Here is a 20480-nt window from a genome sequence, read left to right as displayed (position 1 = left end):
CCCCCCCAGCACCTTTCACAGATGCCTGCCACCCGCGGGACTGGAGCCTGCGCCGAGCCTCATGGATGCAGCCTCCGCCTTCCAGAACTTTGCGGCACTTTGCTTTCTGTCTGGGGGGTGGAGTCTTGTCACTGAGAGCGGGCGACTCGGGAAGAGCTTTGATGCGTTGTGGCCGTCTCCCCGGCGGGACAGGACCCGCAGCTGCCCTGCCCTCTCCCTCTGTCACTTCCCACCTCCACCCTGCCAGGCTGGGGCCTGGCTCAGCACATCTTTGAGGTGTGGACAGAACAGCAGAGTCCTGGGGGCTTCGGTTCTGAGTATGCACCCCCTCCCCTCTCCTTTTTTGCTGTTACCTGTTGTCGCCAGCTGGGGGCTTTTCGGGTGTTTATTCCCCACGCTTCCCACACCACACGCCTGCCTTCCCGTGCTAGTTTTCTTCAGTCAGCGTGAGGGACCCCTCTCCACCTAGTAGCTGAGCACAGCAAACGTGGACATTTATGAGCCTGCCACGGGGGGCGGAATGTGGGGAAGCCCTGGATTCAAGCCCAGCACCAGCAAGGCCAAGGTCGGGCATCTTCTCGCCTTCTCCCTCCCACTCTCTCCGCTCTGTTCTGTGGCCACAGATGGCCATCGGAGCCCTGGCCGTTTGTTTTCACCGAATGCTGGCGGTCGTACAGGACAGAGCAGAGGGCTGTGGTTAGATCAGCACAGAGCCGTCCGTGTTTCCTGGAAAAACCACTGGGGGGAGCGTGCTCTCCTAACCGGGTCAGGAAGCATCACTGTTCCGTGTGCCAGCCGCCGTGGGTGGCGTCCACCGTGGCCAGCGAGTGCGTCGTGCTTGTCGGCTTTGATGGTGACGTTAAACGGTGTCCCACAGCAGCCAGGAATTGGGGGTTTGCTGCTGCTTGGGTCCTTACTTTCTTTGCACCGCCTCATGGTGTTACAGCTCGACTGTTTAAAAAGAAGAGAAAGCTACGGTCCGTGTCCTCGAGGGCTTTACGGCACAGCCGGGAGAGAGTTGATGAGTGATGGGGGGTTGCCGAGGACCCTCCAGAGAGGAGTGTTGGGGGCTGGGTGGGGCTGATAGGATGCTTCTGGTCTGAGGCGGCACTGGTGGGGCAGGAAAACCGTAGGATGAAAAAGCCCAGACCAGTATAGACTTGGACAGTAAAGCTTTTGCTTCAGAGCTTGGTTAGGGCTTGGGTGTAGTTACGGGTGGAGGCTGGAAGGCTGGGGAGAGGTGGGTGGTGGTGAAAATTCCGATTCCAGGGTCTCTGGGGAGGCACACGCCGGGGAGGGGGCGGCGGGGGCGGGCTTTCAGCTAGAGGCTGGGGATGGGAGAGCTGGGGAAGCTGTAGGTAGGAGCAGGCTGGGTGGCTGGCCTGCCGGGGAGAAAGGGACAGAGACAGGGAGGGCTGAGGCGGAGACGGGCAGGATTACGAGAGGGAGGGAGGTCACCCAGGCCCTGGAACACGAACTGTTGTAGAATCACCACACGTAATACAGCCAGCTTCAAGTGCCCACTGTGGGCAGAGCCCTGTGCTTGTTGCTGGGGGTGGGGTGGGGTGGGGTAGGGTTACCAAAGAAACAGAAGACGCAATCCTGACCTCAAAGCATCTCCAGTCCAGCGAGATATTAGCAGGCTATTTCAGGCAGATCTTCTTAGCCTGGGTTTTTGGCATAATGGTTTTAATAAAAACCGTTTTGTGAGCACATAGACATAAAAACAGCTCCAAGCCGACTTTTCTCCCCCAGGTTTTAGGCCAAGTACTTGGTTTCTAAGCCCCAGCCTTGCACCATCTGGGCACGTGTGGTACTTCTCCTTTTCTTCCTGTGGCTTAACGAGTGTGTTTTCTTCCCTTGCAGAAGAAAGGGGAGCAGCCAACGGGCCAGCAGCGGCGGAAGCACCAGATCACGTACCTGATCCATCAGGTGAGAGGGTCCCCGGAGACCCCAGGGACAGCCGGCTGAGACCCCTTGACTGCGGGCCTGAGGCCCGTTCACCGCCCCGTGGGCTGGAAGCCCAGGTGCCAGGCACCAGCTTCCCAGGGTCCGTTCTCCATGTGGCCACTAGGGGGGGACGTGTCCTTCAGGATCACCTACCACCCCACCCCGCCTCGCGCCTGGCGCCTGGCGCCTGTCACTTCCCACTTCCCGTCAGCCTCAAGTGCCAGGGGCTTGCGAGTAAACTAGGTGGAGATTCAGATACCCAAACATGCACGCGGAGGGCAGCAAAGTGGTTTCTCCTACGGTTCTATTACATGGCAAGTTTATCAGAAATAAATGGCGAGTTTATCTAGGGATTTAAGAATCTAAAGAAAAAATGGGTTCGCCAGCTTTTAACAGAACATCCACCTGATAAGGATGTTGGTTTTGTAGTCCCCGCTTCTGTGGCAGGAAACAACACAAGTGATTAAAAATCGCAGATAATCCAAACATGTCTTCTGGAATTAGAATGTCACTTACCTGATAGGACCCAGCAACTCTCACTTATTTAATCATTAAGCAGACATCTTTTGGAGACCTCCTGCGCCGAACGCCGTCTGAGACCCAGATGGGAACGTGCTGTTCTGGCCCTTTCCCTGGGGACACATTGCTGCCTGGTGATTTCAGGGGGAAATCTGCTTTTGCTGTTCTTGTCAATGGTTCACCTTCCTTTTCGGGGACTCCCCTGTGTCCTTATCCTGACTTGTTATTTGTAGGGAAAGGATTCGAGGGTAGGGTTTTCTTTTAAGCCCAAACCCTTTTTTTTTTTTTCTAAATGTTTATTTATTTTGAGAGAGAGCGCGAGTGGGGGAGGGGCAGAGAGAATCCCAAGCAGGCTCTGCAGCGTCAGCGCAGAGTCCGAAGGGGCGGGGCTTGAACTCATGAAGGGTGAGATCATGACCTGAGCCAAGATCAAGAGTCCAGTGCTCACCTGCTGAGGCACCCAGGTGTCCCTAAACCCTAACTCTTCACCTCCGCCCCTTAACCAAGGGGAGGTGGGCAGATACCAGCTAACTCTGGCGGGGTGGGGTTGGCGAGCCCCCCTTCTCAGGTGGTGCCCGTAGGGTCCCCAAGTGTGGCGTTGAGGTCAGCAGAGGAAAGTCACAACTCTGGTGCCTTCCAGTCTGTATTTCACAGCTTCAGTTTGTGCTTGAAAGGGGTGTGAATTTCTAGGGTTCCACATCCACTGTGTGCAGCACAGCAGCGACACTCCCATCTCGAGACACAGCTGTCGCTTGTTGGTGTCCCGTGTGGCCCTGTCCACATCTTTGCCGCTGTCCTCTCCCGCTTGGCTGGTCGGGCATCCGAGGCATCTGATGTCCTCCTTTCAGATGCAAGTTCCAGCTCACCTCTGTCCGGTTTCCACTGGAGAGATTCGGTTTTAATTCCAGCGGGTGTAGGACCAGGATGCTTCTGTTCTGTTTTTGTAAAGATTTTATGTATTTATTATTACTTTTTGAATGTTTATTTATTTGAGAGACAGAGAGCATGCACGAGCAGGGGAGGGGCGGCGAGAGAGGGAGGGAGAGAGGCAGGGAAAGGGAGAATCCCAGGTAGGCTCCACACTGTCAGCCCAGAGCCTGACGAGGGGCTCTAACTCATGAAGCGTGAGATCATGACCTGAGCCGAAATCAGGAGTCGGACGCTTAAGCAACTGAGCCACCCAGGGGCCCGTGTAAAGATTTTTTAAGTCATGTCCACACCGCACGTGGAGCTCACACTTAGGACCCCGAGGTCGAGTTGCACTGTCCGCCGACTGAGCCAGCCGGGCGCCCGGGGCCAGGGATCCTTGAGTCTCTGCTTAAACCCCGTTAGCTTTTTGCTTTCTCGGGGTCTCCCCTTCGACCTGAGTCAGAGAAAACAGTCTGGCAGGGGATTTGCTACTTCCCGTACGTGTTCCAGGGGGGAAAGGGGCTGGTGCGGGAAGCTCACAGAGGCCAGGGGAGAAGTCTGTCACCCCAGGCTGACGCCCCCGCCCGTGTCTCTCGCCCTAGGCCAAGGAGCGGGAGCTGGAGCTGAAAAACGCCTGGTCCGAGAACAAGCTGAGCCGCCGGCAGACCCAAGCCAAGTACGGGTTCTAGGGCTCCGGACCCGACTGCCCCCGGGACCTCCTGCAGCCCGGCGCCACGGCCTCACCTCCGGGACCCCCGCTGCCTTCAAGTCCAGGGCCTCCTTCCCTGGGGACCCAGCCCTCGCCTCCGCGAGGATGAACACGTTTGATAGATTTTTCTTAACAGAAGTTAGAGAACTCAGCTCCTCTCTGTCTTGGAGCAAAGACTCGAGCGGTGAAGCTTCAGACGGGGCTCCGAGTCCTTGGATGGGAGTTTTGCTCCCTCGTGGGTGTGATGAAATGGTGAACCCCTCCCTCCATCTTGTTTTTTTTTTTTTTCTTTTTTTAATTTTAAACCAGGGATGTCTGTTGAAATAAAACATTCAGTCTGACGGACACTGCTCGCCCTAACCCCTCTCCTGCTTTTTCGTGTGCTCTCCTTTTTCCATTCTGGATCTTTCTCCTGCATTTTCCTGTTCCTCGGTCTGACTGTACCTAGTGTAACGCACCCCCCGCCCCGACCCTCACAACCTGCCTCATGATTGCCTTGCTTTTCTCTCCTGGGCCCACCGTCTAAACTGGGCTCGTGGCCATCGAAGACCCTGGAGGCGTGCCTACGACTTCGTATGGGGCGGGGGCCTGTGGTCCCAGATCTGGAAAGTGTCGCTGATCTCCGGTGTTTCTGGAGACTAGAGGAGGTCGAGGAGGTCCTTTCTGTGACGTGAAAGAGTCGCTTCACATCAGTTTCGGTCCAGCAGGAGGCGGAGTGGTGAATGTCCCTGGAAAGGACTCACGTTGACACCAGTTGCCATTGGCCATGAACGGCTTGGAAGCTTTGTGTGGAGCTTGGGGGCCAGGCAGGTCTCCTTGGGGACTTCTGGACCCCTAGCTTTTTGTTAGAGGGGGAGGAGTGGTTGGGGGAGGGAGGCGGCAGGGTCACGGACTTGGGTTGGCGGCTGTGCACCGGGATGCCACGTGCAGCAAGACCGGTGGCCTGATTCCTCCTCCGCGGGGCAGGGTTCAGGCAGGGGCGGGAGGCCCACGCCTGTCCCGGGACCGTGCGTCCTGCGGCCGCTACCGGAGCGGGGTGCTGGGGGTGCCGGGGCTCCGGCCGCGCTTTGCTGCAGCGGCTTCCCGATACCAGGGCGTCGAGAAGAGCCCTGAAGGGAGCGGCCCTGGTGCCGGGCCGCTGGAGAAGCTCGCCGTTTGACAGTCCTGGTGACAGATGGGAAGGTGAAGGTTACGGCCAAGGGGTCATTTGGAGCGTGTGGCGGCGTGGGGACCCGGGCGTGAGAAGGAAGAGGCGGGAGGGAGGGTCTCCCCGAGCTCCCGGTCTTGCGTGTTGGGTAAGTTGAGGAGTCTGTTTCTCATTAAGTACGGCAGAGGGTTTCGTCACTTACAGGAAAACCACCCACTTATCTGAAATCTGACCTACTTGGGGCTGGAGCCAGACAGGGCTCCTGCATCCCACGGGGACACTGGGGCTACAGCTGCCCGTGGCGGTGCCTCCAGCCGTCTTCAGGAAGGAGCATCCACCCACCGGCACTCCACTGCGGAGGCCGCGGGACCTGGGCCGAGGCCACTCGCCGGGGTATCTGAGGTGGTCACCTGGGTCAACAGGCCCCAAAGTCTGAGATCCCGAGTCCAAAGCTTTGTCTTCTGTACCCGATGTGCTGTCTGCACATGCACAGGTGGCCTGCCGCACCCCTGGGACCCTGACACGGGGGGCTGTGTCGTGACCGAGATGCGGGGGCTCTGGGCTGGGAGGCAGGATGTGGCCCTTAGGGAGGGTCCTGGTGTATTCTGGAAGAGGATGGATTTAGGCCTGTTGTCTGTAAGGCTCTTACCTCCCACCTCAGTTCTCTGCAGATAGTCTTGGGCCAGTTTTTAAATTTTTTATTACTTAAAACAAAATTTTTTAATGTTTATTTTAGAGAGAGAGACAGACAGAGTGTGAGTGGGCAAGGGGTAGAGAGAAAGGGAGACACAGAATCCGAAGCAGGCTCCAGGTTCCCAGCTGTCAGCACAGAGCCTGATGCGGGGCTCGAACTCATGAACCACGAGATCATGACCTGAGCCGAAGTCAGACTCTTAACTGACTGAGCCACCCAGATGCCCCTATTATTTTTTTAATGTTTATTTATTTTGAGAGAGTGCAAGTGAGCGAGTGGGGGAGGGGCAGAGAGAGGGAGAGAGAATCCCAAGCAGGCTCCATACTGTCCATACAGAGCCCCACACGGGGCTCGAACTCATGAACCGTGAGATCACGAACGGAAATGAAGAGTTGGACGCTTGACCAACTGAGCCACCGAGGCGCCCCTTGGGCCATGTCTTTTAAAGCCACTTTTTAGTCCTACCACTGATGACCTTTTATTTGGTGGTTGGGATTTCCTGGTCACCATGAGAAATACTGACAGGTTAGAAATAGTCCTCACCTGGGAAGGCTTCCCGCAGGCAGTAGCCTCGAGTTCTGATGAATAAACGGGAGGAGGGCAAAGGCTTTGGTCTGAGTGGGTCCAGACAGGCCCCGGGGGGCCACCAGAGCCGCTGGGGCTAAGCCCGGGGTGCAGTGTCGCACGGACCAGGGGAGCAGAGCCCAGGAAGCTCAAGTCCTTGACTACCAGCAGCTGCGGGGCGCTGGGCGGCAGGGGTGCGGAGGCGCTGGGGCAGGTGGAGGGGCTGCAGGAAGCCCTGTGGGGCCGGGGGCGGCCGCAGGGTTGCCGGAGCGCTCTGCGCTCCTGGCCTTGCTGACCTCCCCTTCCTCTGCCACCAGGGGACAGACGTTCTAGGGCTGTAGGGGTAGTGGGGGGTGGGGCTCAGCGGTGACGCCACTGGCCCTCCCTGGGGGGGGTGGGGGGGGCGGTGCTGTGCTGTGGCCCAGGACCCAGGAGGTCGTGGTGGTGACCGCCACTCACCCCCTGCCCCGCTGCCAGTTCCCGGCACCTTAGTGAGTGGGTTCTGGGTTAGCCGAGGGAGCAGACAGGAGGACAGAGAGGGTCCGGAGAGCCGCCGGGTCTGCCCTGGTGCCGAAAGGGCCGGAGGGGAAGGCTGTGCCCTCTGCTGGGATCCCGGCGAGGCCTGACGGAGGCTGCGGGGCCGGGGTGAATGTCCTCTCAACTCTGGGTGGACTGAGCCAGAGGCGGCCAAGTACGGAGGGGGGCGGGGAGGATGGGGTGACTGAGGAGGTGCCCTTCCCCTGTGGTGCCGGCGTCTGCGGCACGGGGGGGGGGGGGGGGGGCAACTGCTTCAGGAATCGTCCCCCCTCCTTCCCTGCACGAGGCCTCTCCATCCCCAGGCCTCAGCGCAGGAGTGGAGTGAGCAGGATGAGCAGGGGTGCCGGTCCTGGTGAGCAGGGAAGGCTTCCCCACCTTCTTCTTCGGGGTCGAGCCTGCAGCGGGAGCCCCTGGGAGGACAGGGACCTTATCTGTTGACCCGGGAGGGGCCCCTGATACAAGGGGAGCACTGGATCAGGATGGCAGGATCTGGGTGTGACGGCCTCCAGCTCCCTGTCACCTCCCCTCTCTAGACCTCACCTTCCTATTGGGTTGAACCAAAACAAAACAAAACCACCCCAAACCCAACAAACAGCAAACAAACAGAAACCAGCCACACAGGGCCTGGCTTCCCTGGGGCCCAGGCAGTCCTGCGCCCTTCCCTTGCACGGCCTCATCCTGACGCAGCCCTGCCTGCAAACAGGGAAGCGTTCTCTCCATTTCGAAAGGCTGCCTCGCCACCAGCCAGCACAGGACCAGCCAGCTCGCACAGAGACCCAGGGTTCTCCCCACGTCCGCCTTAGGGATCCTCCCACCCCACCTGCTGAGGGAGGGCGAGCTCCGCAGGGGCCCGCCCTGTCCCCTCTTGCTTTGTTAATTCAGGGACACCCAGGGGGTCACTAGGCATTTCTGCTCTCCTCCCCCGCCCCGCACCCGGGACATTCAGACTCGACTTCCAGTTCCTGCTGTGCAGTGAGCCTCCCCTCCTTCTGCGGGCTCCTCCAGCCCCAGAGTCAGCCAGAAGCCCTCTCCCCACCCCCACCCCCACCCCCAGAGTTTAATCCAAGACCTTTCTTGCCCTTTCAGCCTCCCTCCCTGATTTCGGCAAAGCCATCTGCTCCCTGCCCTCCCCTCCCCTCCCTCGGCATCTCTCCCCCTGCTCTGGAGAGGCACAGACAGAAGGGAGTGGAACCCCAACCCTGTTGACTCAGCAACAGAAGCTCTCCTTAAGCTGATTAGCACTGGCTGCAAAGGGGGAGAATTCACCAGTCACCGGAGGTGGTGCCCGTGCCAGGCTGGGGGGGCGGGGGTGGGGTGTGGCTGCGGCAGGCGGCGCCCAGGCCTAGGGAGCACGGCTTTGGGGACGGGTCTGGGGGGTTTCTGGGCCCCTGGCAGGTGGTGGGGGGGGGCGGTGGGGCCTTTGGCGGGAGGAGGGACCCTGATAGGCACTGTCTTGACTAAACTCCCATAGGAATGACTGTAAGAACTGGCTGCACCGGTGGGACCCCGGAGTCCCCAGAGCCCCGCCTCAGAGGGCCCTCAGTCTGAGAGAAGAACGTGGCCTTCGGCAGATTCCTCCAGGAGGCTGAAGCCCAGGGTGTGGAGCCGTGCAGGGGCAGAGGGCAGAGGGAGAGGGACGGAGTGGGTCTGGGTGGGGAGGTGGAGTGGAGAGGAAGCCTCACAAGAGGGCAGGGGACAGGATGGGGTCCTGACTGAGGCAAGGCCTGAGCCCAAGAGGCTGGGAAGACACAAGAGATCCTTAGAGCCACTGCAGGGCCCCCCATCCTCTTAAGGGGCTCACATACACAGGTCACCAACGCACGCTCCCCTCCCCAGGCCTGTGCTTGGCAGGGGGGCTGGGGAAGGGGGTACAGGGCCTACCCCTCAACCGCTCTCCCCCCTGCCCCCCTTTATTTCCTGGCACCCCCAAGTGACGCAGCCACCCCTCTGCCCCTGGCTACCCGCCCGGCCCTGCTAAGAACAAAACACTCCGTGGGCCCTTACCCGGGAGTCTCCCGGCCTCCCGATTTGTGACCCTTGCCCGGGTGTCTCTCAACCCCCAGACCCACTCCCCCCCACTGCAGTGGTGCTCGAACCACCTGCCCTCCACAATAGGACAGAGAGGGAGCCCGAGACAGACAGGAGCGTGCGCTTCTTGGATCCCTGTGGGGAGAGGTGGTTGGCGATGATTTATTAGCCAGACAAGAATCAACAAACAAGTTCTAACATCTGTTCTCGCCAAACCATTCCTCAGACAACAGCAGCATTGGACCAGGGCCCAGACCTCAAAGGCTCAGAGGGCCAAGGAAATCAGACTCCAGGAGAAGCCAGGCAGCGGGAGGCAGCGGGCGGCAGCGGCCGCCCTTGCCCAGCGGCCTCGCCCACTTCCGCAGAGGACCACGGATCACTGAGATCACTGAGCCACCAGATTCTCAAGGACTCTGGGGAGGGAACCAGTGGGTGTGCCCCTACGAGGAAGGGACCTTGCCATCTGCTCCTCTGAACTCCAGGCTTCTTTGCAGGGCGGAGGGGGGCAGACCTGTCCAGGGAACACGGCTAAGCTGCGATTTGGGGGAGGGAGCCGGCACCCGGGCCCCCATGCAGTGGAATTCTCAGAAGTAGCCAGCTTTCCCATCTGAGGAAATCTCTGACATTTCCTGTGGAAAAGAGTTAGTGCACGTGGGGTAAGAAACAGAGTGCAAAACGGGGTAAGTAGGAAGCCTGGGTTCTGGGCCTTGGCCTTGGCCAAGTCGCTATCCCTCTCTGGCTTTGTCTCCTCATCTGCGCAGTGAGGAACCTGGCCCAGATTTGTAAGGGCAGAGGAGACACTGCTCCTGCCTCCCTGCCCGTAGCAGACATCACTAATCAATCACGGTGCCCTTTTCTGCTGAGTGCAGATCTGACCTTAGCATCCTTCCCAACGTGGTGCCCTAGGCAGCCACGACCAATGGATTGCAGTTGGCATGCAAGATGACACCATTCTGCCACCTTTGCGATAGATGATGGCTGAGGCCCTTTCTGGCTCTGATCGCCCACAGTGTGTTCCGTGCACACTTCCTGAGAAGGTGCCCCGCCTGCAAAGGTCTCTGGACCTGGGGTCCTGGGTTGTCCTCCCCCGGCGCAGACTCACCGGGCTACTGAGGAGGCCCCAGGGGAAGCAACGCCTGGCTTCTGTCCTCCGTCCTCTGTCTAGAAAGCTTGTGGGGGAGGGTGTGCCCCCAGCGGGGCAGGGTCTGGTGGGGCACGAAAGGGCCTTGTCCGGTCACAGAGTTCTCAGAATGCAGTCGCTGGCCGGCTGGATTCTGCGGAGAAAAGGGCGATCCCAAGGTCACACCCTCTACCCTCCGCCTCTCAGGCTCACCTGAAGCCTCAAGGGCTATCGTGTGGTCGTCTGGTCGGAACAGATGTCGGCCTGCGGAGAAGAGGCTCTCACCCCCTCTCATTCCTTCAGCAACCATTTCCTGAGCACCTGCTCTGTGCCAGGCACTGTGCTGGGAACTCAGGACACAGCTGAGTGAGTCCCAGCCCCTGCCCTCAGGGAGCGTGCACTCTGCGGGGGGAAGAGGGGAGACAGCGTCCCAGGTGATGAGTGGCAGGTGCTGGGAGGCACAGTGGATGCCTCTGTAGTGGGGTCAGGGAAGTGCGTAGGAGGCAGCAGGCCAGCTGGCCGGAAGGATGACTAGGTCTGAGGCGGGAATAGCTCTGGAGGTCCGCAGCAGCTGGCGGGAAGGCTGGGGAGGAGGTCCCCTGTTCCGCCAGTGTGGAGGGCCACACGGACTGATTAAGCAAGACCCTTCTGGCTTCCTTGGGGCAGAGTGGATCGGAAGTGGCGGGGTTGGTGGTTAGACCAGTTAAGAAGCTCTTGGAAGATCGTGATGAGGGGTGATGGGGCTGAAACTGGGGAAAGGGACCCAGCAGGAATCCGTGGCTTATGAGGAGTAGTGGCGTGGAGGGGGTGTCTAGGGAAGCCCTGGGATCCTGGCCTGGACAGTCGGGTGGCTGGAGGGTCATCGGTCCGATGGGAAGTACAGGAGGGCCAATCTGGGGAGAAGGGTGAGAGCCGGTTGCTATGCTGAGTTCAGGAGGCCGTGGGGCTCTTGGGGGCTGAGCAGGAGCACCCCTCGCGGGGCATGGGGGGGGGTACAGGCTCAAGGGCTGAGGCAGGCCTGGGGCACCAGCAGGGAGGGTGGGGAGGGGCCTGTGGAGGGGGCAGAGGCCCAGGAAGAGGGTGGGAGTGGCCGGAAGGTCTAACACCGCCCTGGACTGAGACCCCTGAGACCCGAGAGAAGGCAGGGAGGCAGGGGAGGGAGGAGGGAGAGGGGGGTGTGTGGAGGGACAGGGGTGCAGGTGGCTCTCCCCAGAGCTCCCTCTGAATTGACACCAGGGACTCAGAATGGCAGGGCGGGGGGGGGTTGGGGGGAGGGAGCCAGGGCCCGAGAGGCCCGAGTTCCAACCAGGATGACGGGATGATGGGAGTCAAGATTCGGGGCACAGTGGGGAACACGTGGGAGGCACTGGGTGGGTGAGACAGGCAGGCTGGGGGGGGCAGGGGGCGGGAAGGCTGAGGCGGGGCCTGAGCCCCTATTTCCTCCGAGAAGTGGAGGGGTTGACAAAGGGGACGCCGTCCAGGCAGGAGCCACTTCTGGGCCTGGGAAAGGGCCGCTGGCAGCCACAGCCTCTGCCTTTCCCCCCGTCGCCTGAGGCCTCTGACTTCACCCTGACCCCGGCATCCACCTGAGCACCTTTGCCACCGTCCTGAGTCTGGTCTTCGGGCGCCCCCGCCCCCTGCGGCCCGCCTTCTCCGGGCACCCCTTTACCTGGTTTCGGGGAACAGGCCTGGAGCGGCACTTCCGCAGGGCAGGGTGCTCGAGGGCGCAGGGCGGGCCCCCAGCCCCCGGCGCCAGCTGCACCTCCACCTCGGCATAGACGTTGCCGGGGGCCTCCCCGGGGCTCCCCCGGCCCATGGCGTAGAAGGCGATGGGTTCGTCAGGCTCGTGGTAGATGCGGTTGGAGGGCTTGGGGGGCGGGGCCGGGCGGGGCCTCGGAGCCGGGCTTGTGTAGACTTCGGGGGGCAGCTGAGGCTTGGCGGGCACGGGAGGCTTGGGCCTGGGCGGCTGGGGAGGCTGGGAGAGAAGGCCAGGCCGCGGTGGGGTGGGATGGGGGGAGGGGGCGTTAGAGCAACCCAGGTGGGCGGAGGCTGGGGCCCCGAGTCCCAGCCTGGGCCCTGCAGGCCCCGCCCACGGCCGCGGGCCCCGCCCACAGGCCCCGCCCCCACGCCGCTCCCTTCCCTTGCCCCCAACCCCCCTTTCTCTGGGGCACCCCTCCAGCGCAGTACCTCCTTCTGCTCCCCGGCGCCCTCCTTCTGCGTGGGGCCTGCGTTCAGCGACTTTTTGAGGATGGTGCTGTACTGAGGGTGGATTTTTGTTCGGGAGTCTGACATTTCAAGGCTTAGGGAAAGTCCTGCAGGCTCAGGCGTCTGCTGGGAAAGAAGGAGACCTCAGGGTCTCGGTGCCGGAGGGATGGCGGGCTGGTGGGTGGGCAGGTGCTAGTGGAGGATGGGGGGGGGGAGGGGCACAGAAATCTGGGGTGGCTGGGTTCCCTGGGTGAGGAACAGGGAATGGAGATGGCAAGGGGCCCAACAGGGGGAAAGTAGCTTTGGTCACGGGTTGTATCTGGCATTGACGTTAACTCTGCCTGGAACGCAGGGCCAGGCCCGTCTCCATTTGTGCCTGTGGTTGCAAAAATGCAACAAGGCTTTACAAGTCTTTAGCCTGAAAATTTCCAGCCCGGGGACAGATCTCCAAGACTGCCATGCCTGTGTTTATTCTGCAGGTGTCAGAGGAGTACTTTATGGAGGTTTAAGCTATATATTTTAGGGGCAGGGAGACCGCCTCCAGGGAGAGGCGTCTTACTGTGGGAAGGTTCCCTCCCATGGCAGCTGTGCTTTAGCTCAGCAATTCAGCCCTGGGTTCCTAAGAGCCCGGGCTCTCCTCATGCCCATGGCTTTGAGAGGCTTAGGCCACAGCTTGTCTCATGCTTCTGCGATCCGCCAAGTGCGTGTTCAAACGCTGCACGCTTCAAGGATCCACATCAGAATCCCCCTTCCCTGCCTTAGCCCCCTCCTCTCTCTGCATTCCCTTTATGACTAAAAAGCGGCACCCCCCCCCCCCCCCGCTGCTGGGACAGCATTTTGGGAGCCAGCACCCCCCACACCTAATGGAGCACAGGCCTTGCTCCTTCCCCTGCCTCAGCATCTCCGCATGTGCACCCCTCTCTGCATGCCGCGGCCACTCACCAGCTCCGGCCTCCTAGGTCCTGCCCTGTCTCATCTTGCCCTGCTAACCCATTCTTCTCTCTGAGGGCAGCCGGAGCTAAAGAAGTCCCCCTGGGGCAATCCTTTGGTGGCCACCGCGTCACTCCCAGATAAAGTCCAAAGTCCAGAGAACGGGAGTGCCGGTGGGGTGTTCGGTTCGTAGAGCTCTGCCTTTGGCTCCTCAGCTTCCGCTGGCTCCCTCACCTCCAGACTTCCCTGCACCCCGTTCCCACTGCTGGGGGTCACGGCCTCCGCCATTCCCCGTGAAGCTCCACACAGGACTCGACCGCCCGGTGCAGGCCCATGGGGCACATTTCCTTGAACTGACTCCAGTCGGGGCCCCGAGAAACTGTGTCCAGGCCACCAGGGAGCTCCTTCTGACTAAGTCCAGTGGTCAACATGGGACCCACCTGCACGGCTCTTCCTTGAGACGTTCTCTTTGCTTGGCCCCCAGTGCATCACACGCCCCTGGTCCCCCCACCCCCCTGCCCCCCGTCTCTCCATCTCAATTTTCTTTGTAGCTTTGCCCTCATTTGTGCAAGCTCTAAGTGCTGGAGACTTGGTATTCCTTTCTTTTCCACCTCTGCTCATTCTCTAGTGAGATTTCACCCTTCCTGACGGCTTTATTTATTTATTTATTTATTTTTATTTTTTATTTTTTAAAATTTTTTTTTTCAACGTTTTTTATTTATTTTTGGGACAGAGAGAGACAGAGCATGAACGGGGGAGGGGCAGAGAGAGAGGGAGACACAGAATCGGAAACAGGCTCCAGGCTCCGAGCCATCAGCCCAGAGCCTGACGCGGGGCTCGAACTCACAGACCGTGAGATCGTGACCTGGCTGAAGTCGGACGCTTAACCGACTGCGCCACCCAGGCGCCCCTGTTTATTTTAATATTGAAAACATTTATTTCTGGGGCGCCTGGGGGGCTCAGTCAGTTGAGCGTCCGACTTCGGCTCCGGTCATGATCTCGAGATCTGTGGGTTCGAGCCCTGCGTCGGTCTCTGTGCTGAGCCTGGAGCCTGCTTCCAATTCTGTGTTTGTGTCTCTCTCTCTCTCTGCCCCTCCCCTCCTCTCTCTTTCTCAAGTAAATAAACATTAAAAAAATAATAATAAAACGTTTAATTCTTTTGAGAGAGTGAGCAAGCATGCGAGTGCCAGCGGGGAGAGGCAGAGAGAGGGAGAGAGAATCTCAGGCAGGCTCCACCCTGTCACTACAAGCCTGACTCAGGCTTGATCTCAGTGACTCCGTGAGATCGTGACTTGAGCTGAAATCAAAGAGTTGGACGCCTAACCTCCTGAGCCACCCAGGCGCCCCCTGAAGGCTTTTTGAATCGGTCCTTCTAGATGCTGATGAATCCCAGGTGTTTCTCTCCAGCCCAGACCTCTGTCCCAAACTCTGGACCCACGCATTTCAACCACCTACTCGGTATCCCCATTTTTTAAAGTTTTTTAAAAAAAATGTTTAATGTTTATTTTTGAGAGAGAGAGAGAATGTGAACGGGGGGGGGGGGCAGACAGAGAGGAAGACATAGAATTTGAAGCAGGTTCTAGAATACCCCGAATACCGCCCCCCCCCCCCACCTTGCCAACTCCTCAGGTTGTAACTGTTCGGTGCCACCTCACCTCTCTCAGCATAAAATCCGAAATCCGTATGAGAGTCTGCAGGGCCCCTTCTTTCACTTCTCTGGTCTCACCTCCTACCTCTCTGACTGTTCTCACTCTTCCTCACACACATCAGGCACCCTCCTACCTCAGGGCCTTTGCACCTGCTGTTCCTTCTGCCTAGCATGTTTTCCCTCTAGTTGTCTTTGTGGCTCCTTCCCTTACTTCATCCAGGCCCCATTCAAATGTCCCCTTACCAGAGCCGCCTGACCTGATGTCCCTCTGTAAAATAGCCCCACCCTGTTACGCCCTTTTTTTTTTAAATAAAAAAATTATTAATGTGTATTTTTTTTTTTTTTCGAGAGAGAGAGACAGAAAGAGGGGTAGAGAGAGAGGGAGACACAGAATCCGAAGCAGGCTGTGGGCTCCGAGCTGTCAGCCCAGAGCCTGACACGGGGCTCAAACCCACAAACCGCGAGATCATGACCTGAGCCCAAGTTGGACGCTTAACCGACTGAGCCCCCCAGGTCCCCCTGCTGCTTGTCTTCTTGGCATGCATTTCTCCTACTGGACATATTATGGATGATCTGTTTCTCTGTCCTATGTGATGACTATCTCCTCGCTAGACCGGAAGTTCCAGAAGGCAGGGCCGTTTTGGTCACTTTGTTTCTGCTGGATTTTTCTGCTGGGTTCCCGGTGCCCAGGCCGTGGCCTGGCACACGGTGGTCCCCAGAACTGCCTGAGCCCCCTCAGGGAGGCACTCCCTGACACGGTCCCCCCCCCAAGTGAGCCCAGGATCACCCCACTCTGCATGTCCCCTCTCATCGCACCCGATTGCTGTGCTGTAGCCGTCTTTGCTGCTGCTAAGTGAGCTTTGTGGGTTTGAGGCCCTTCTGCCTTGCCCATGGTTCTATTTTCAGGGCCTGTCAGCAGCTGGTGCAAGCCAGGAGCTCAGTAAATAGGCCCTTGACAACACCAAGGACCCCTGTGCCTGCTGTCCTCAGGGACCCTCCTCCAGCACTCATCCTTCTCCAAGGGATTCCCCAGGACGCATGTGGGCAAGGGACCTATGGCTGGGTCGTGGGTCCCGAGGAGGCGGCTCCTGCAGCCTGGGTCCCCCGGGGCCAGGGTCGGGGCGTACCTGGCGGGCCAGGGGTTCGCTGAGCGTCTCCCCGTAGGGGCTGAGCGGGCACACGGTGTAGTGTCGCAGCAGGTCCGGCAGCCGTGCGTGGGCGCTGTCCTCGCCCAGCACCACGTGGCGCCCGTCCCCGAGCTGGGACAGCAGGAAGTGGCGGCAGCAAGTCCGGCTCCTGGCGGGTGCCCGTGGGGTCAGAGCCACCCAGGCCCGGCCTCCCGCCCCTGCCCTCTCTGTCTGACCCGCTCACCCAGCCCGCCCCGCCCCCGCCGAAGCCCCGCCTCTGGGCCACCTGGCGCGAACCCTGCCCTTCACCTGTAAGTCAGCACAAAGGTCACGGCGCTCTCGCTGAACCGCACCAAGTAGCATCCCTCAGGCTTGGGCTCCAGCAGCCTCTCGGCCTCCCTGTGGGCGATGGGGGAGACGCTCCTCAGCCTCACACCTGTCTCCGGCTCTCTCGAGGGCGACCCCAGCCCCCAGCCAAGCAGGCGGAAGTGGCGGGAGAAGGGTGCAGGTGGCAGAGAGGACGCGGCTCTGCTCCCACGCGCCAGGGACCGGAGAAAACAGGCCGTCCCGCCCGGGGCAGGGGGGTGGGGCGGTGGGGGAGGGAACTCCGGGCCCTGCATCCTCCTCAGGCCTCACCCTGGAGGGCAGCCTGGAGGCGCTGGGGTGGGTGGTAACAGACTTGTAGGTTTCAATGTTTTTTTTAATGTTTATTTTTGAGAGAGAGAGAGAGAGAGAGAGAGAGCGCCTGCACGAGTGGGGGAGGGGCAGAGAGAGAGGGAGACACAGGCTGAAGTAGGCTCCAGGCTCTGAGCTGTCAGCACAGAGCCTGATGCGGGGCTTGAACTCATGAGCCATGGTGACCTGAGCCCAAGTCAGATGGTTAACCGACTGAGTCACCCAGGCGCCCCCAGACTTGTAGATTTCAGGAGTCACCAGCTGAACTGGAGGAGGCCCCCAAAGATGCAGGAGAGGCAAAGTTGAGAAACTGAGGAGGGAGGGGCTGGGGGGGGAGAGAAGACAGAACAGAGGCTGGAGAGGCTGAGACCCTGGGAGACAGTGGTGGAGGCGGGGTGGGGTGGGGAACCACGAGGGCAGGAGGCTGAGGCACAAAGTGGGGGGGGGCTGCAGCCTCTCCAGTGACACCCCCCCTCCCAGGACAGATGCCCTAGAGAATGGCCTGGGAGCCTCCAGGACTCATCCGTGGACTTGTAGCCTCCACGGACTCCCGACCGCCCGGGGCCCGGCGCACGTCCCGCGCGTCTCTGGGCCCGTTTCCTCCCCGTGACTCACCTCCGGGTGATGAAGCCATGGAACCAGGGGGGGGGCTGCCCCGCGCTGCAGGAGCCAGTGGGCCTGGGTCTTCTGGAACCAAGCCCGGGTCTCGGCCTGCAGGGACTGGCCGCCTTCCCCAGGCACCTCTTCAGCCTTCTCAGTGTCTGGGCTGGAGGTAGGCCCTGGGGGTTGAGGACAGGCCTGGAACAGGGGAAAGTTCAAGGAGGACGAAGTAGCCGCGATTAGTGGGCTTTCTCCTGACCTCAGGCCAAGCTGCCACTTTCTCATCCTCACCCCTGCTCTCTATCACCGCTGCCTATTTTATGCTATGATTGCCCAGAAAGTGCTTCTCAAGGCCTAGCGTAACACTCTCCTTCAGCAACACCTGCTTTGGTTTCCAGAGGGTCTCCTTCCCCTTCCCTCCGGCCCTGAGGGCCTCTCATCCAGTAGCTGGGAGCTGACAGATTGTGCATAAGTGGATGTGAGACCTTCGAGAAGACCAGGAAGTCATTCCCTGGCCCGTGGGATGAAAGGAGGTGATGCTGCGGGCCAACCCAGAGGATGGGAGGAGGGAGGGCTCGGCCTCCTGCAGGAGGGGCTGGGCTGGTCCGCAGGGAGGATTTCCTAATGTCCTGGTGGGTGAGAGGGACTGAGAGAGAGATGCGCCGGGCGGACGGACGGAGGCCACAGCCAGAGACACGGATGCCTGTTTCCGGGACTCGGTTCCCTGCACCCTGGCCCCCTGCGGACTCAGGCCGAGCTTCCCAGGGACAGAGGAACAGTGAGGGGGCAATATAGCACATGAGCATGACGGAGGTGCTCCCCATCCCCTCTCCCTCCCCAGTCCATGGGTGGCCCCAGGTCACTGGGGGGATGGGAGCCGGTGAGGAAGATGTGTCCGCCTGGCTCCCACTCACCACGGCACGGACAGCGGGGACCCTGGGGCTGGGCTGGGCCTCCTCAGCCTTCGGGGCCCGGAGCCCGGGCCCCTGAGACACGCTCAGGCCGCAGCGGCTCCTGCGGGGCAATTCCACCCTCTGGAAGGTGTTGAAGGCAGCAGCAGGGGCTTCGCAACTTCCTGTTAGCGCAAAGAGGGAAGCTGGGGTTTCTCAGTGAGGGCCCTGCGTGCCTCTGACCAGGGATCTCAGGGATCTGGAGGACGGACAGGGACAGTCATGGGAGCAGAAATGCAGGCGGGACCACAGGGGGTCTCTGAGGTGGGGGAGGGTAGGGAGACAAGGAGGTGCCCACCGGCCAGGGAGACAGGACTGGGAAGCCAGGGGGCCTCCTGATGGTCCGGAAGTGCCACAGTGCTGGGTGGGGGGTGGCGCATCTCCTCAGGGCAGAGCCGTGTCTTTATGGCCCAGGACTGCCTGCCTCCTGGCCCGGGTTCTCCTCTGCACCCGTCCTCTCTAAGAAGCACCCTGTAGACGCTGCTACCTGGGTCCCCCGGGCTGAGTGGACTGGAGCCCCGGCCAAGGAGAGGGGGTTGTGGGCGCCCTGCCAGCCGGCCCTGCAGGTTCTGGCCTGGGGACAGCAGGGGTGAGGGGGTCTTGATGTCCCTCCCCCTCGCGGTCCCCGGCCTCGCACTTACCTTGGGGGCATATCTGGGCCAGAGGGGGCTCCATGGGGGCAGCCTGAGAAGGGAGCCCCCGGAGCACGGGATGTGTATGTGCTCCCTGGAGATGTGCACACTCAGCAACTCATCTCCGTCACCCGGCCCCCGACGGCAGGAAATGTCGCCTCACCCACAGCCCTAGCCCTGGCAGAGGACCCACGTCATGGAAAGCCGTAAGACACTTGTCCCTCCCCCGGAAGCCAGGCAGCTGAACTTGGTGGTGGTGTGGCGGTATGGTATTTGTGTCATTCTGGGCTTGGGTGTTGGGAAGTCCTTACTGTCGTCTGACCTTGAAACCGCCTGTTTCTTCCTCCACCCCCTCACTCCAGACTGGGACTCCCTTCTCTCTCTCTCTCTTTCTCTCTCCCTGTCTCTCTCTCAGCTTCTGTTACGAGCAGTGGCAATTGTGGATGTCAACCTCAGCAGGATAAGCTCTAATTAGGTGCCTGGGCTTTGGGCTCCTCGGAGGTTTGTACTCCGGAGTTTGCTCTCAGGACATATGAGTGGAGGGAGGCAGGGCTGCTACGGAAGGATGCGGGTCAGACTTCTGGAAGGACTTTCTGAGGTCATATGGAATCTGCGAGACCGGTGGTGGAGGGGAGGGGCCTGGCTTCACCTTCCAGCAGCTAATGAAGCTGGATTAGGGCCAGACCAGGCCGTCCTGGAGGAGGGAGGAAGACTTTTCCTCCAACTCCGCAGGTCGTGATTGCTGGCCACATTGTGAGCTGTTGTCTTAAACTCGCGCTGTGCCGACACCTCCTTCCACACCAGAGGACCAATCCCATTTCTCTCTCATTTGATCCTCAAAGGGATGGGGAATGTTATGCCCATTTTCCAGAACGGCAAACTGAGGCTCAGAGAAGTGCCGTGGCCAGATGTCTCAGAAGCTGGGATCAGAAACTAGATCTTCTTACCCATTTCGCCGCGGTTTAAGCCAACAGTCCCTGACTAAGTGCCAGGCACTGCTCCTGGGGCCAGGAACCCAGAGGGGAATAAAAGGATCTTGCCTCCAGAGGCCAGGTGGGGCAGACGGGCCTGCCAACAGATTCTTCTGGTGGCGAGAGACTGGCGTGCGACGGGTGCCCGGCTGGCCTGGTGTGTGTGTGTGCAGGGGGGGGGGGTGTCAGAAGAGGAGGAGGAGGAGCTGAGTCGTGGAGGGTGAGTGGGGGGACGAAGGTGGGCAGAGATGTTTCTAGAAGAGGCACGGGTGTGTGCGAATGCGTATAAGAAGGAAACGGCGAGGTGCGCGGGGCGGAGCGGGGGCTGGCTGGGGGCCCCCCCCCCCCACAGCAGTTCGTGCCGCCGGATGAAATGCTGCCCTGTGCCCAGGAAGGAGTTTGGACACCCGGCCTGAAGCCAGAAGAGCTACTTGGCCAGCAGCTCTGGGCAGGGGCGCTGTCCCCGCAGTCCCCGCTGGCCCGCACATGCACACACTCCAAGGCCTGCTCCCCTTCCTGAAACGCTATCGCCTTTCCCTCGGTCCCAGCCCCAGGGGTTGGGAGG

General features: G+C 60.4%; 1 protein-coding gene and 1 long non-coding RNA gene across 2 annotated transcripts; one reads left to right on the top strand and one right to left on the bottom strand.

The window, feature by feature from the left end:
- The first annotated feature begins 1316 nt into the window (after positions 1–1316).
- LOC125925661 (uncharacterized) lies at positions 1317–4447 on the top strand. Its single transcript, XR_007458894.1, has 2 exons — positions 1317–1932; positions 3981–4447. It is a non-coding gene; the product is annotated as an uncharacterized LOC125925661 (long non-coding RNA).
- A 4728-nt stretch (positions 4448–9175) lies between these two features.
- SH2D2A (SH2 domain containing 2A) lies at positions 9176–19418 on the bottom strand. Its single transcript, XM_049634772.1, is given in 10 exon segments — positions 9176–9686; positions 10160–10331; positions 11847–12152; positions 12365–12505; positions 16088–16256; positions 16397–16486; positions 17378–17409; positions 17411–17560; positions 18277–18437; positions 18954–19418. Coding segments are annotated over 9 exon segments (1251 nt in total). The 5' UTR covers positions 18988–19418; the 3' UTR covers positions 9176–9686; positions 10160–10163.
- Positions 19419–20480: the final 1062 nt, after the last annotated feature.

The sequence above is a fragment of the Panthera uncia genome, chromosome F1 (assembly GCF_023721935.1).
Source record: "Panthera uncia isolate 11264 chromosome F1, Puncia_PCG_1.0, whole genome shotgun sequence".
Taxonomy (NCBI): Eukaryota; Metazoa; Chordata; class Mammalia; order Carnivora; family Felidae; genus Panthera; species Panthera uncia.
This window is presented reverse-complemented; position numbering and strand designations above follow the sequence as displayed.